At 38.1% G+C, this 14,801-nt stretch overlaps 1 protein-coding gene across 2 annotated transcripts in view; it reads right to left on the bottom strand.

The window, feature by feature from the left end:
• Positions 1-14,801, bottom strand: part of magi3b (membrane associated guanylate kinase, WW and PDZ domain containing 3b) — a 147,624-nt gene that overhangs the window by 25,869 nt on the left and 106,954 nt on the right. For both annotated transcript variants that reach the window (XM_028002941.1, XM_028002940.1), the window contains exons 4-7: positions 6,311-6,517; positions 3,244-3,403; positions 2,218-2,297; positions 115-172 (exon numbers count right to left, since the gene is read on the bottom strand). In XM_028002941.1, the coding sequence (XP_027858742.1) occupies positions 115-172; positions 2,218-2,297; positions 3,244-3,403; positions 6,311-6,517 (505 nt within the window). The remainder of the gene's footprint in view (positions 1-114; positions 173-2,217; positions 2,298-3,243; positions 3,404-6,310; positions 6,518-14,801) is intronic.

Raw genomic sequence — 14,801 nt, 5'->3', positions numbered from 1 at the left:
CGGACGTGCTCTCATCCTTTATGTGCATCTGGGTATAATAGGATGTAAACAAAAAAAGAGTGCATGGCAAAAAAAAAAAAAAACGAATTTCAAAGCAGGATTAATTAAACTTACTCAACGTAGTATGTGCCATATTGTGGGTCATCAATTTCCTCCCAGCCATACGGTAGCTCTGGAAGAAGAGAACAGTGTGTCATTATTTTGTGACAAATGCCGGTAACAATCGAGAAGGATGAACTGAATAAATAGATGGAATATTTATGACATGTCTGGGAATTGTAACCAGTTCAGCATAATGATCAGGCACAATTTTACACTGTCAGATAAAATGTTGATTATTTTCATCCCCTATTGGTTTTTGCCTACTAACTAGTCACACACTGTTTGACATAAAATTACATATTAATTTGGAAAAGATAGCCATATCTGACCCTTATTGGCGTTGTATGCACTTTTTCCAAATATACAAAACACTTTCTTTTTCCCACTGTTAGACATTACTTTAGACTTAACTTTTTATTTTTTATGTCTATCAGGATTTCCAAAATTATTGTTATATAATTTAAAAATTCAAGCTTCAACTTCCTGGCGTTCAGACTTTTTTCCGCTATGGATAACAACAGTCCAACTCGAACAAGCATCTTTACCAGGGTTTTTGCTTTTGTTCTAGTGTACATTTCACACTAAAACACAGTGGAACACAAAACCCGCCTGTTTCCTGAACTGTATGATGTCTGGGCTTTCCCATGCTGTTTCTATTTGACTTGATATTACATTTGCATACCATTTTTTTAACAAATGACTATATTCTGGCACTTTCAGATGCACTTCAGATGATTTTTGCCTTAAAATAGATACACAGATTTATTGCCAGATAACTAGAAGCCTATAAGGAAGACTTTATGCAATTGTTTAGAGGTAAGCACTCTTAGAGTACATACACTTCTGAGTTTGAAGGATGCAGTAAATAAAAGTATCAGAACATTTTTTCTCCTTGTTCTGACTTTTAGCAAAAATAAATGAACTTGGAGGATCTAAATATATTAAAAAAAGGAGATGTCTTCTTTCTTGACAAAGAATAAAATCTTGTCTTTTCATACACTGCATACAAATATCTGATTTCAGTTCTTATTTTTATAAAAAAAAGTGTTTTATTGTGAAATTAAAGTTTTCTGTTCCTACTTAATTATTCATATAGTGTCCAAACTGCAGGAAAAATGTCCACCAGCACAAAAGTGAAATAAAAAGAGACTTTTTACAGTGCAGTACAAAATAAAACCATTTTGTACTCCACTGTATGTTCACTTCGATTTATCTCAGAAACATAACAGAAACACATCAGAGTGTGTGCCAATGACTTGTGGTACTCGCTGGTGGAAAACTGTGTCATTAGGAGACAGTTTTTCTGAAAATAGCTGCTAGATAAAATGCTGCACTTAACCTCACCATGGCAACCTGAACTCGTAGCAGATGGACAGCTGATAATCATCAGCGTCTCTCATCTATGTTCTGTTTACACAGAATTTAATCGCTTCAGATTAAACTTTTCAGCGTCGAGGAAGCAAAAATGAATATGAAGTATCTCAATTCCCTCTGCAGTTACTCCAGATATGACATCTCCAGTTGTATAACTACGTAGCAGTTAAAGTTTGCATTAAACTTTTTTGCAACATGTAGAGCACAATTCTGTAGTTTGTAATAAGCAAGTAGACTGGAATGAATGATGCACGTAATTTTCTGTTGAAAATATAAGCCAGAAAGAGAGAAAAGGGAGAGAAAGAAAAAAAAGGCTCTTAAGGCAACAGAAAGCTTGGCGTTGCCTTTCAGAAGAATCATGTAGGTTTTTCTTGTAAAAATCCATTAAAAACTTGCTGAAGGGTCCAACTCTTTCAGCAGAGGCCTCTGTTCATTTCTGTCTGCACTTAAACCAACACTATCATCCTGGGGATAAAAAAAGAACCTCATGTCTGATAGTCCTTTAAGGAGATGCCTGTCTCCAAATTTCAAGATATTTAGGCCATGTTCCTGAGGGTTATCTTAAGTGGTCAAAACATTTCAAAATTAAAAAATGTTAGATTAAAATGTTAGGCATACATTTTATAAGACAGTACAGTAGATTATATAGATAAATATTGGCAACTACATTTTTCTGAATATATGTGTAGAGGTTAACAGAACTATTTATGCTTGAGCAAACCAGAAAAGCACAATACGTACCGTCGTCCTCACACTTCTCTGGGGGCTTCGCCTTTTTCGCCAAGCGGGGGTCCAACCATGTGGTTGTCTTTGTATTGTGACTGTGTACCACAAAAACAGCAGACAGAAAATATCAACAACAATATTACCAGAAGGGAAAAAGAAGCTGAAGCAAGAGAACTGACTGAAAGAGTCTCCAAGCTGTCTGCATAATATGCTCTTGCGGGCAAGTCTATTGGTTTCTGTTCGCCTGCTGCTGTGTTTATGTTAAGGTGGCCTTTTCTCGGAGAAGGACTAAATCCTCTGAATGTGAAACATGTCCCGTTTATTCTCAAATGGATTAAATATCTGGAGTGTGTAATCAACAGAAAAAAATCACAAGTCTTCTAATATCTCCAGAGATAAGCAGCTTATAACCAAATATGAATGAAAGACAACACTAATAACTAGGCCTTAGAAATGTATGTTTGCTTTTCAATAACATGAAAAGAAAAGAAACTGGTTTTGTGCTAAGAGCTTAAAATATCTTCATAGAAGTTCAATATCCAAAACCTCTGTTGTGCTGAACTGAACAAGAACAAAAAATAACACTGAGAAAGTTTTTTTTTGTTGTTTTTGCTATTTTCTTTTAGAATCTGTGAAATTCTGAGATATTCCTTTGCTATCAAGAACAAAAGAAAATGGATTTACCAAAACAGCTCTATTGTTGCCAACCCAGTGATGACACAAAAGCACAATTGTGCAGTGACAATAAAACCTAATATCTCATGCCTTCTGTGACATGTTGAAAAGTATGTTTGTACTGATACATTTGATGTATTACTTATCGAATTGTGAGGAGGTTAAAATAAATCAAATACTAAATGAGAATAAGTGCAGAAACTAACTTGTTTATACTATTTTGTCCCTTATTATATGAAAAGCGAGATAAATCAAGCCTGTACATAGTTTTAAAATAGCTCTTTTTTTCATTGACTCTAATCAGTGTGTTAGATGAGTAAAGTATCTCTGAGCAGGCTATCGTCACATCAGCGCTGTCTCACTTACTCTATGAAGTAGACCATGCCAGTTTCGGTGTAAGCCATCTCCCAGTTGTAAGGCAGGGGCTCCAGGCTGTCATCGCGGGGAAGAGAGCTCCATGTACGGAAGTCCATGGTGCTGCTGGACTGATTGTAGCTGGGCACCGTTTTCCTCCAGTCCTTGTGCTCTAGAGAGAGTGGATGGACATGATAAAAAAGGGGAATAAAAATAGAAAAAGACAGTTAAAGGTTAGCCCGCAGAAACACAGAGGCCAGCTACTTTATATTACCTGCTGCAGGGGAGTAAAAGAAGAGGATATTCGCCTCATAAGATTTGCATGGAAGTGATGATGTGTGTGCGTGTGTGGGTATGCCAAGGGGTTGTTTTGCATTTTCCACAGCATGCTGTTAGTCCTTTTGCCTATGCATATACACATGTATATTTCCCACAGTTCACAGTAATAGAGGTGAGAGTTCACACAGGTAGACCCATTTCAATTCAAAAGCAATTACTATTTTATAATTCTTCCATGCTGTTTACACTGTAGCATACTCCTTTTTTTTTTTTTACTGAGAAACTACATCATAATGAACATGAAACATGCAACAAAGGCCCAGCTAATTGAATTTGCACTCAGTGCTTTTCCTCAGAAGATGATTATAAAAGATGAAAGACAAGAGCTTTTTATCCTTTCCTTTTTATGTAGAGCCAACCTCCCAACAATAGAAAATAATGTCAAAAGATGTAATGTCCAGCACACACCTAAAGCATTTCAAAGCATTCATGTTTGCAAAATAAATTGTCCCACATGAACAGTAGAATTAGTTTCAATAATCTGAACACGCTGTTCTACAGCAGCACTCTGGTAATAAGGCGCAGTTTTAACTAGAGTCCTTCTGCCTCTCAGATCAAAAACACATTCTGTTTTTTTCATCTTTACAGATACAAAATGCACATGGCATGTTTGAAGACGTGCGCTTCTCATGTAGACCAGCCTGAGGAAATGGCCCACAGGAAAGCTGAGTTCATCAGCAAGGTTCAAAGCAAGGTGAGGGCCCACTTGACAGTAGGACTGTAGTTGATAATGACAGTCTGAGCTCTGATGAAGAGCTTAGAAACACAGAGCTCACATTTTCCATTAACCTTCCTTTTTCATTCCACCATGCTTGTTCTGTCCATCTATGGCTGGTCTGAGATCGCTCTGCAGCAGTGCTTCAGCAGGGCAGTCATTTGTGACCAGTTTTCTTCCATTTAAAGAACTCCTGGATGATTTAGTGTTTGATTTCAATATGACAGAGCCGTTGGGTAAACAGACATTGGATCTCTGTGAATCCTTTGTGCAGCTGCAAGCAGTGTTGGAGCAGTTTCTGTCAAAACAATGTTTCATTCTGGAGAACTTATTTTCAGCTTGGACTTGATTCAATGTTCACCCCAATTCTCTCACTAAAAAAAAAGGCCAGGTATGTTACAAAGCATGTAACCTACTTCTGTCACAAGAGTTTTCTCCTTGAAAGCTTTAAGGGGAGATTTACTCCCTGGAGAGACGAGGAGCTGAGCTGATTGAACTCCGAGTCTCTGTCAAGGTGACCTGTGAAAAAGTGAACTGGCTGGACACAGCAACAGCTTTGTTAGGTGTAGACATGCACAAATCATATTTTTCCTAGATATTATTTATTTCTTGTTCATTTAGAAATCTGACTTGCTAATTGAGCTTTTGTTGTTTTTCTGAAAACAATTAACAAATAAAACAGAAAAATGCTACAAGTTCTTTGTTACAGGAGGGTTTTAATCAAGTTTAACCAATGTGTAAATTTGGTTTTTGCACTGAATTCAACCTGCCCTTTTGTGATTTACCATTTGAATCAATATTTTATAAACATCAAACTGTGTTTTAGAGAACCTGTAGAATTATTCAGTTAATGTTTGAAGAGTCTAAGTATTTTAGAGTTGCTGTCTGTCTGAAAGCAACTTTGTTTATTGTTGTCCATCACTTTTACTTGTTCCCCAAGCTGTTCCTATTTTCCACTAGATAAGTCAGGTTCACTCCAACTGAGCAGCGCTATGCCAGAGGGCCTTTAACTTTGGAGTTACTGTCACATTTTGATATTGAGAGATCTCATGAAATGCCTTTTCACCACATTCAACATACATTTTTGCAACAAAATAACAGAGGCACGCAATTTTGATAAAGAAACCTAAAAAATACTTTTTCTCGCATCTGTTTTAACTTAATCCGAGTCCACAAAAAATGTATATTTTTTGACAAAACAACCATGAAGTTAAACAAGAATCCCAAACATTGTCCACTGAACTTTTTAAAGTTAATTTATTTTTCTGACTATAAGTGGCACTTTCTTCTTTGGTAGTCCTTCAACTTGTGCGACATTATGACACATTTTTTGACTGATGCATTAAATATTAATTTACACTGACGAACAAGAGCCAAGGAATAAAGTATAAACATTACCATCTGCAGGCACTTTCCTTAACAACTTGACAGGACGATGTCCTGCTGGAAGAGCCAAGAGTTATGTCTCCACACCCTGGTAGTTGCCAAGGGGATGAATAAAAATGTCTTTGCAGGTGAATCTACTTGGTGTTGCCACTTTACTCAATGTGTAAAGCAGTATCACCCTGGTTTTACAATGCATGAGTCTCCAACAGCAATTTGCGGAGTGGAGCCATAACTGACCACACTGACTTAGAGAAAGGATATCAGTGTGTCAGAAACGGCCAGCAGACCTCCAAGCTTAGGTTGACAGTTTCCGTAAGATCATTGAAAAGCAGGTACCTGAACCCAACTTGTCATCAGATTACATATGTTGTACAGTTTCCAAATAAATGCATTTTATATGTTTTTTTCCTCTTCACAATGCATTTTTTTGAATAATGCAACTTACAGTCCAGTGTGACTTGATGATGATACATTGACTGAACAGGGTCCAGTCGAATACACAGCAGGCACTTAAAAATGTGTAAAATTGGCAAATGTGAAAGAAAAACAGTTACAAAAACCTATCTTTGTAACAATAAGACGACAAAGGTGGAATCACTGCTGTTTAATATAACTCGCTGTGCTTTGAAATGAACTGACCAGGCAATCCATTGACCAGCGGGGGCCTCTCATCATCATCCTCCTCCTCAGGTACGGCGCTATCCTTCCTATCCATCTTACTGACTGAGGTGGTGCGCTTCCTGGGAACCTCACCGCTGAAGTCCTCATCAAACAGCACCTGATCCACCAGGTCAGGCTGCACCAGGTTGGGCTCTGCTGGAGGCTTGGGGGTCCCATAGTAGTTACCTTGTTAATGGAAAAAAAGAAAGAAAGAAAGAAAGAAAGATGAAACAATAGAAATACAGAATCTGGAGCTCTAATCAACAAGAAAGCAAATGATAAAAATATATTTGTGGTATATCTGCCTGTTTATCATAGGTGAGATATAAACCAGTACATCTAACATTAATCAAATAAGCTGATTATATTCTCAAAATGTCACACAGCAGTACCTCAGACTCCCAAGTTCCTTATTCCTTATACTTCCTCCTCTGCATAATTTTCACGTCTCTTAACCTTCTGCTTTGTTTTCCCTCAATAACTGCACCACAGGGCGGTCATGACTCATGTAACATTAAAATCACTTCACTTGGAATTTGCCAGCAACTAATTACACTGATCATTGAATACAGCAATTATCTATCTCTCACTTCGTGTTTTTTCCTTGATGAAGAAAGACCTTGTGTATACTGAGCATTAATATCCAAAGAAATCACAGCACCCTTAAAGAGAAGGGGATGAAGTGCAAAACTTTGTTAAATTCTTTTCTCATTTAACTCGTGGGGTGATCCATCTATCTATGGGCTGGTGAGCAGTATGTGGAATGCAATTTAGGCACAGAATAAGTAATTATTCCACCTCCATTAGGATTATAAATAATGTGCCCACTAATTTATATTCAGACCATCTATTATGATTATTTGTTTTTTAAGCGTTGCTCTGTCAAATGTGTTTACTCTAAAACCACTAGATTATTTTCTGGCAATCCATTTGGAAGATAAAATATTTACATAGTTCTTACAATAAGCAATCTCAGCTAAAACAAGGAATGTAATTAGATTAATTAAAGTATGTAGAGAAATACCACAGGGAAATGGGAATCTCTGGCAATTTAATTAGCTGCCATCGACTTGATCATACTTTAAGTTACTCCCAGTTGTGAAGGAGCTGTGATATGCTGTGCTTTTTGATGTACTTAAGTTTTAACACACCAACATAACAAATGCTGTTTTTGTGGAAGCAGCATTTATCAACTCTAGATCTTTTTATAGCATGAGGGAAAAGAAAAGAAAGCTGACATCAGCATAACGTGCAAAGAACAGAGGGCTCTGAGGACAACATCACAGTCATTCCAGCAGCTTTACAGCACTAACACCGACACCGCAACTGCTTTTCTGATAAGTGAGCTCATCTTGAACCCGGCCTCATCTCTGCAGGCATGCTAACGACAATACAAAGCGAGCTGCGATTGCCGATCTCCCTTCAAAGCAGGGGGAAGATTGAGGAGGAGAGGGAGGCTGGATGAAAGCCGGCCCCTCCTCTGTTGACATGCAACTCTGTGTTTACTAAATGACAGTCATCCGCATTTGTCAAAGATGGCTTCATTAACAGGAGTTGCATAACGATAGCGGGGAGAGATTGGGTGTGCTGTCTAATCCCTGCCTGTCCCCCGCTGCACACTGACATTCATCAGCCAGACGCTACCTCTGTGATTAATTACTTACAAACATGTGTCTTGGCCCCTGATAAATGTGTGCTGCATATAGAGAAGTGTGTGAAAGCAGTGTGTCAGTGAAGATTTGTGGCACCATTTGCCTTTACAAATGATGGCAAGCCTCATAAGCAGATGAGCCCGGGAAGCTTGTCCGGCGGTACTTGTGAACCTCGTGTCACAAAGTTGATGAGCCGGGGGGAAGAGTGAGCCGACTCTTTCAAAGAGTGTGCAACCCATTTCATGGTCGTGGGCTCAGCTAGTGGAAATGAAAAGATTCCTGTCGTCAATGACACTCTGTAGAGGCTGCACAAGGTCACAAGCCCCTTCATCTTGCCACAATCAGACAGAGCAGACAGATACACAGTCAAACAACCATTCAACTATGACCTAATGCTCCATTCACATTCAAATCCAATTTAATCTTCTTTCCTTTTTTTGTCTCATAAGATGTGACTCGTTAATGCCACGGGGCTCCAAAGCAACTGGATTGGAATAGACGTCCATTTGGGAAAATGTTTGTATTTCTTTGCAGCAAATTACACAGTAAAACCCAATTAGTTCTCCTTACTTAAAAAAAAATATATATATTTGCAATATCACTGCCAAAAAATGTTTTAGTTTTCATTAATTTAACTGATTGAGCAATGTTAACTTGTACAATTTTAGTCAGCGTTAGCTTAATAAATCAGTGTAGAGATCAGGGAATGAATTAGCTCTTTTCTAACAATGTCAGTTTTTCCTGTCAGCTGTGCCGCTAGTCTTGAACAGGGCTAGTCAGTTTTGGTCCACTGGCTTGGTTCAGGTTGAATAGGGGTACCCAGAGGAACCATCACACTCAGAAAGTCCCGCTGTGAGTCCCTGGCACAGATGGCTTCCAATTCTGCTTGCCAGAAAGTACGACAGCATGCGGCTCAACTAGCCTTTACTAAAGTTAGCAACATATCAATAACAGCATGGACATACAAGTAGATTCTTTGAATATTTATGCAAAGGTAAAAAGCTGTATGATGTCAGGAAAACATGACATTGGGATTTTATTGTAGAAAATTATGAAAATAACATTTATTGCACCACACTTTCCTCTTAACTCGATCATTAATGATGATGATGTCACCATTTCACATTCAAAGTACAGAACAGCTTTCAGCAGACAATTTGTTTGGGTCAAGGAAAACAGGGAAAACGTCACATTAGTGCAATTTTCAAGTCTGTTCTGTTCATTCTTTCGCTCATTGGCTGTTTGACGTCAAATTCATTTAACTTCACCTTAAAATTGTTCTTACCCTAGTGAAAACCTGCCCATTGGTCTACAGTTTGCCCCTTACAGAGGATCTTGCCTCTCAGGTATTGACAACTGATTGTTTTCTGAAAGAATGGTTTCTGTTCAGGTATTAAATTTTACCCAATCGCTAATGTTTGGCTGTGATGTATGTAAGGCGTATGAACCACACCAGAAATTGCCTACGCTGTAAACCAGGCGTGTCCAAAGTCGGTCCTCAAGGGCCGGCATCCTGCATGTTTTTGTTCTCTCCCTGGTTGTAGTAACAACCTTCTCAGCTTGTCAATGTTCTCCTAAGGCCTCTAATGAGCCATCATTGGATCCATGTGCGTTAAACCAGGGAGAGAACTAAAACACACAGGATGGCGGCCCTCCAGGACCGACTTTGGACACCCCTGCTGTAAACAACCATCCTCCATTGCAAAGAGAGAAGTGTCACTGCCATTGCTAAATCTACATGTAGACTACAATTCTAAAACAAGGCAGAGAATCAACGTTATCGTTTACAACAACTCCTTCTGTTCGCTGATTGACTCAGTAGAAATCCTACCAGAGAAATCAATATGAATCGGAGAAGGGTAAGCCCGGACGAGCCGTTAAGGCAGATTTGAATCGAGTGGATTTGCGTATTCACCTCAGCCTGTTTGACATGAGAAGGTTTCTTTACTGAGCACAAAAACAAATTTCAAAATAGCAAGAAGCCAAAGCAACCATACTGACACAAGTCTCTGGGACCTGGCAGTTGTTTGGAACTGTGTTTGTGATCAATTCTTTCTTTGTGTCTTTTGTTTTTTCATGTCAAAGTAAAGCTCTACCATTTTTAGTATTTTTCACCCATCTTCAGTGTTTTCTTTACTTCATTCAGTAATGTATCTCAACACAACTTCTTTGCATTAACCTCCAGATATTCCAATCCAAAGCATACGAGACCAGTGTCGCTTTCCTTTCTGAAAGTGACCTCTGTTGGCCCCCAGAAGCAGTGCTGTCATCTGTGGCCAGACATGTCTCTGAGCCAAAGGGATGGTCGACAAGGAAGCTGCCTGTTTGTTGGGATCCTGCCAGTTCCTTGGGCAAGTGATACTACAGCTTGTGTTGGACCTAAAAGGCACTTTTCCCTTTGTTTTAAGCAGATGCTGATGAGATTATGGACAGAGTCTTTGTGTCTCTTCTCTTTCCCATATTCTCTTTTCACATATTAGAACTAGGTCATAATTTCTGAATCAGCCCCTTAGACAGAGTCTTCTTCTTGACATCTAAATATTAGTCAGCTTAAGTCTTCACTAAAAAATACATCTATGCTGCATTTTAAGTGAACTATTAGATTTTCATGTTCTATTATTTAATATTGCACTTAAAATTGTGCAAAATATCTTCTTTTATCTTTTAAAGTGCGACAGTTAAGGTCAAGAATCCATCTTCAGCTGAAATTTATGTTAAAGATAAATCAAGAGACAGATCTGTTGTTTGATCACCAGTGATATTGTTTGGGTTATTTACATTAAAATCACTTAAACTAGCAGACATGGAATGCAATAGCTTACCAAATGCTTCATCCAAGCACTTCTTTGTAATTGTGAAATTACACACATTGATTTCGTGAAGATTATTGTGTTTCACAGGAAAGGTAGAGTTAATAGGACCATTTATGAAAGGATCATTGATAAAGAAGGATGAACATCACATGTGACATGACTCCAATAAAATATTTAAAAATGGAGAAAAAAAATCTGTGCAGGATCCATTAACATAATAAGCATTCAGGCAAGCCATTTGGGACTATTAGTGGAAGCATTATGATTAGCTAAGAATCCCATTAGCTCAGTACCTTGAGCACAACTCACTTACTGTACACTAATAAACTGAAGGTAATTCATGAACTCTTCAATGAAGGACTGAAACCCATGTGAGCAATAAAAGGAACAAATGTCCTTGTTTATTCCTCCCTTTTCACACAAAAATGGGCCGCACTTCAAGCAGGGCTAAATGGAATAAATCCCATTCCCCGGTCCGATTACTTTCAGCTCCTCTTTATGTTCCCTGTGCAGCTGGGAGCTCAACACTGTCTTCCACAGAAGCCGGGCAGTGCGTTCTGCTGACTGGGCTTATGAGTAAGGGAAGAGGAAGGGGTAACTGCTATCAGAGTATTCCCTCACGGGGTTACTGTACCAAAATCTCCCAACTTTTCAGGGCTAATCCACATGTCTCCTCACAACCAGCCAGTCCTGCTTACACTGCTTTCATTGGAAGCTGAGAATCTCTGCATCCTTTCAATTCAGCTACTGTATGCTTGTCTGCTGTTTGCTCTCGATGCCCCTGCCTCTGTCTAATGTCAACATTTTACAAAGGTGGAAACCCTCCTGGCTCCAGTTAGAGTAACATCTTCTTGCTGGATTGTCAGCTACTGATATTTAAATTTTTAGATCATTTATTCAAACGTAGACATGGATTTATGTTTATGTTATAATGTTTGATATATACAACATGTGTTTTAGTCACTGAATGTAATGTGGTTACTTGATTGTACTATAAAATCACTATGCGGCTGGAAAACACATAATACTCCCCTTTAACATTGGCCGATTGCCCCACTGGTCATTTTATCTGTATATGTAAACTGATAGAGATTCACAAATCCACAGACGAAGAAATGCATCTGTGCACATCAAGCACCAAACTAATCTCACCTGTGAAACTCCTTCACTTTGGAAAAGGATTAGACTTTATCTTTCAATTTCATAACTTATAAGCAGCAAAAGATAGGAAATGATAGAACAGTGCAGTAATGGTACATTTTGATGAAACCGGAGGTTTCCCCCCCAGACTTTTGGAAAAATCCTCTCCCATTTCACAGCAGCTCGGATTTGCCTCCAAGAAGAATGAGCTTAAAAAGAATGGGAAGATTATCGTGTCATTGCCATAATCATTGTGCAATGAGATAAATCCTCCTTTCCAGTTCCTTTATGAAAGAAATACAGTGAGACCATCTGACTTTCCAAGACATTTGAATCCTGAGAAAAAGCACATGTTCCATTATATTAAAATAAAAGGTTACGATGCGGACAGTCTAACACAAAACATCCCTGTTTTTGTACTCTTTACTGTAAATACCTCAACGAATGTTGCAAACTTTTAAGATACAATCCCTTTCAAAAGTACTTACATTTTTTTTTACATATATCCACAAAAGTACATGTATTTCAAAGGGATTTTTTGAATGAGATCAACAAAATATAGGGCATAATTATGAAATGAAACTATTGAACATTGACAAAATCTGCAGCCACTTTTACCCCTAAATAAAATCAGTTTCCTTCAAAAGCCACCAAATTAGAAATTAGAGTCCACTTATGTTTTAGTTTAACAAGACAAACTGAAATGGTTTAGACAATATGTGTCAAATTCAAGATATGTGGGTCAAGGGCCAAATGTGGATCACCATAGATATTTGCATGACCCCCAAGACTCCAGATGGCCACACACATAGAACTTCAAGATAACAGTTATTTGCTTGAATATTCAAATCAAATAGTCAAATCAAGTTAATGTTGTTTGTATTCTTTGCATCAATGTGTAAAGATTTTAGGACATTCCCACTGAATACAGAGAAAATATTTTAACAGTTTTATTGATAGTTTTATTAATACATTCTGCCACAGCAGGCCCCAAGAGGATATCCATGAACATCATTTTTATTGGCCTACAATGAAAATTAGTTTAACACCTCTGGTTTAGTCCAAATCATACTAATGTGTTAGAATGACTCAGCCAAAATTTTAACCTAAGTCCAATTGAGAATCTGTGCCAAGAATTCAAAATAGAAGTTCACAGAAGCTCAACAGCCAATCACTTTTAAGATGTTTATTTTTAAGTGAAAAAAAAATACTTTGTGTTGGTGCATCATGAAAAATATATTGAACTTTGTGGTTGTTTTCTAAGAAAAAAAAATTCAGGGTATTAATCCTTTAACATAAAACTGTATATTGTGTTTACCTCATCAAAGTGCTGCCTTATAAACATTTATAAACAGCTTAAGGTGAAAAATATGGGGTACCGCTCTCAGAGCTGATGTTTTGGATGTCTGATGATGAACTAAGCATACTGTTTATGTCTGTGAGCAAGGGAGAAAAATATGGCTGCTGATTTGTCCCATGAATAAAGCATGACTTGAAAGTAAGAACGCAAATGTGTCCTGATGTGTGCCTGTGTAAACAGCCGGTGGGATCAAGAGGTTGGCTGGTTTACAGAAGGTCACCAGCAGGTGCTACATCTGCTTGCCTATCCACACCTCGTCGACTGAATGTTAATAGTTTATGGGTACAATTTTCACTTGAACATGCTGACACAGATAATAAATGTAAAGATAGGGGCTTGAAACAATATATGAGCATGTAAGCCACAGGCCTGTTAGAATACTGTGGAAATACAAGCAGGTGTGCATAATGTTACATCAAAAAAAATGAAAAAACTTTTCCCTTTGCACCTCTTTGATTCCATTTTACCTTCATGAGATAGTTTTGCCAGGATTAAGAACAACTGATTAACATACAACAAACATCTTCCTGCGCTGTTGGCAGAAATTATTGTTCCACCAGCACAACACTTTCATCGTATTAAAATATTTCACCCGGGCTGTCGCAGAGATTTTACAGAGGTCATGCAGTGCTGTTGACAACTATCGTGTTTGCCTTGGGGTTATGACTGGAAGGGGAGAAAGGGTGAAAACAACTGAGAGAAGAAGACTTGTTTACTCTCGCACTGTGTCATCATCTGTGAATGTGGGGTTGTGAGAAAGCCACAGAGAACCTGAGAAATGGAGAGAAAAACATCTGATCACAGAGTGATGCTCAGAAAGAAAGATCATTGCCCTGCTTTATGGGATGCCATTTCCAATTATTTTAATTATAATAAAGTTGCAGCTGTTTTACCTTCTCCTATTTATATCAGTAATTTTAGCAGCAGAAATGACTGCAACAGCTAATCTGGAAAAGACTAGATAGCTTCCTAGCTATTAGCTGAGGCCCTTCATCATCCTTTGATTTAGCAAAGGATTCGATTTACTGACATAGACATAGTCTCTGCTCTGCGTCAATGCCCAAAGTCCTGTCCACAAAGTACTTCCAGGTGTCACTTAGGTGTCGCTGTCCTTCTCCAAGCAATTACTGAAAGGACTGAGACAGGATTGAGGGTTGAAGCAAACACCTCTTGGCAGCCAACTAAGATGGTATATTTTCCACTTATTTCAGTGGATACATCTGATTTCATGACTTAAAAGTATAGTGTAGCTTTGATGTACCTTTTGTGTACGGTAATCTGTGCACGATTTGAGAAAGAAAAATAATTATCAACACATTAAATTCAAAGAAAAAGAGGAAAAAGAAAAAGTAATTCACTAACAGCCAAAAAGAGAATTGCAGCTGAGTCAATCTGACTTCACTGAAATCAGCTAATTGTTGAATTGGACTTAAATAAAGGGTTAATTAACCATTTTAACCCTCTGATGCATAACATATTGACTATACAGTCTTCCATGAGTGGGT

This window comes from Xiphophorus couchianus, chromosome 20, assembly GCF_001444195.1.
Source record: "Xiphophorus couchianus chromosome 20, X_couchianus-1.0, whole genome shotgun sequence".
In the NCBI taxonomy this organism is placed as follows: domain Eukaryota; kingdom Metazoa; phylum Chordata; class Actinopteri; order Cyprinodontiformes; family Poeciliidae; genus Xiphophorus; species Xiphophorus couchianus.
The sequence above is the reverse complement of the archived record's forward strand: the minus strand, read 5'-3'. Positions and strand labels throughout refer to the sequence as shown.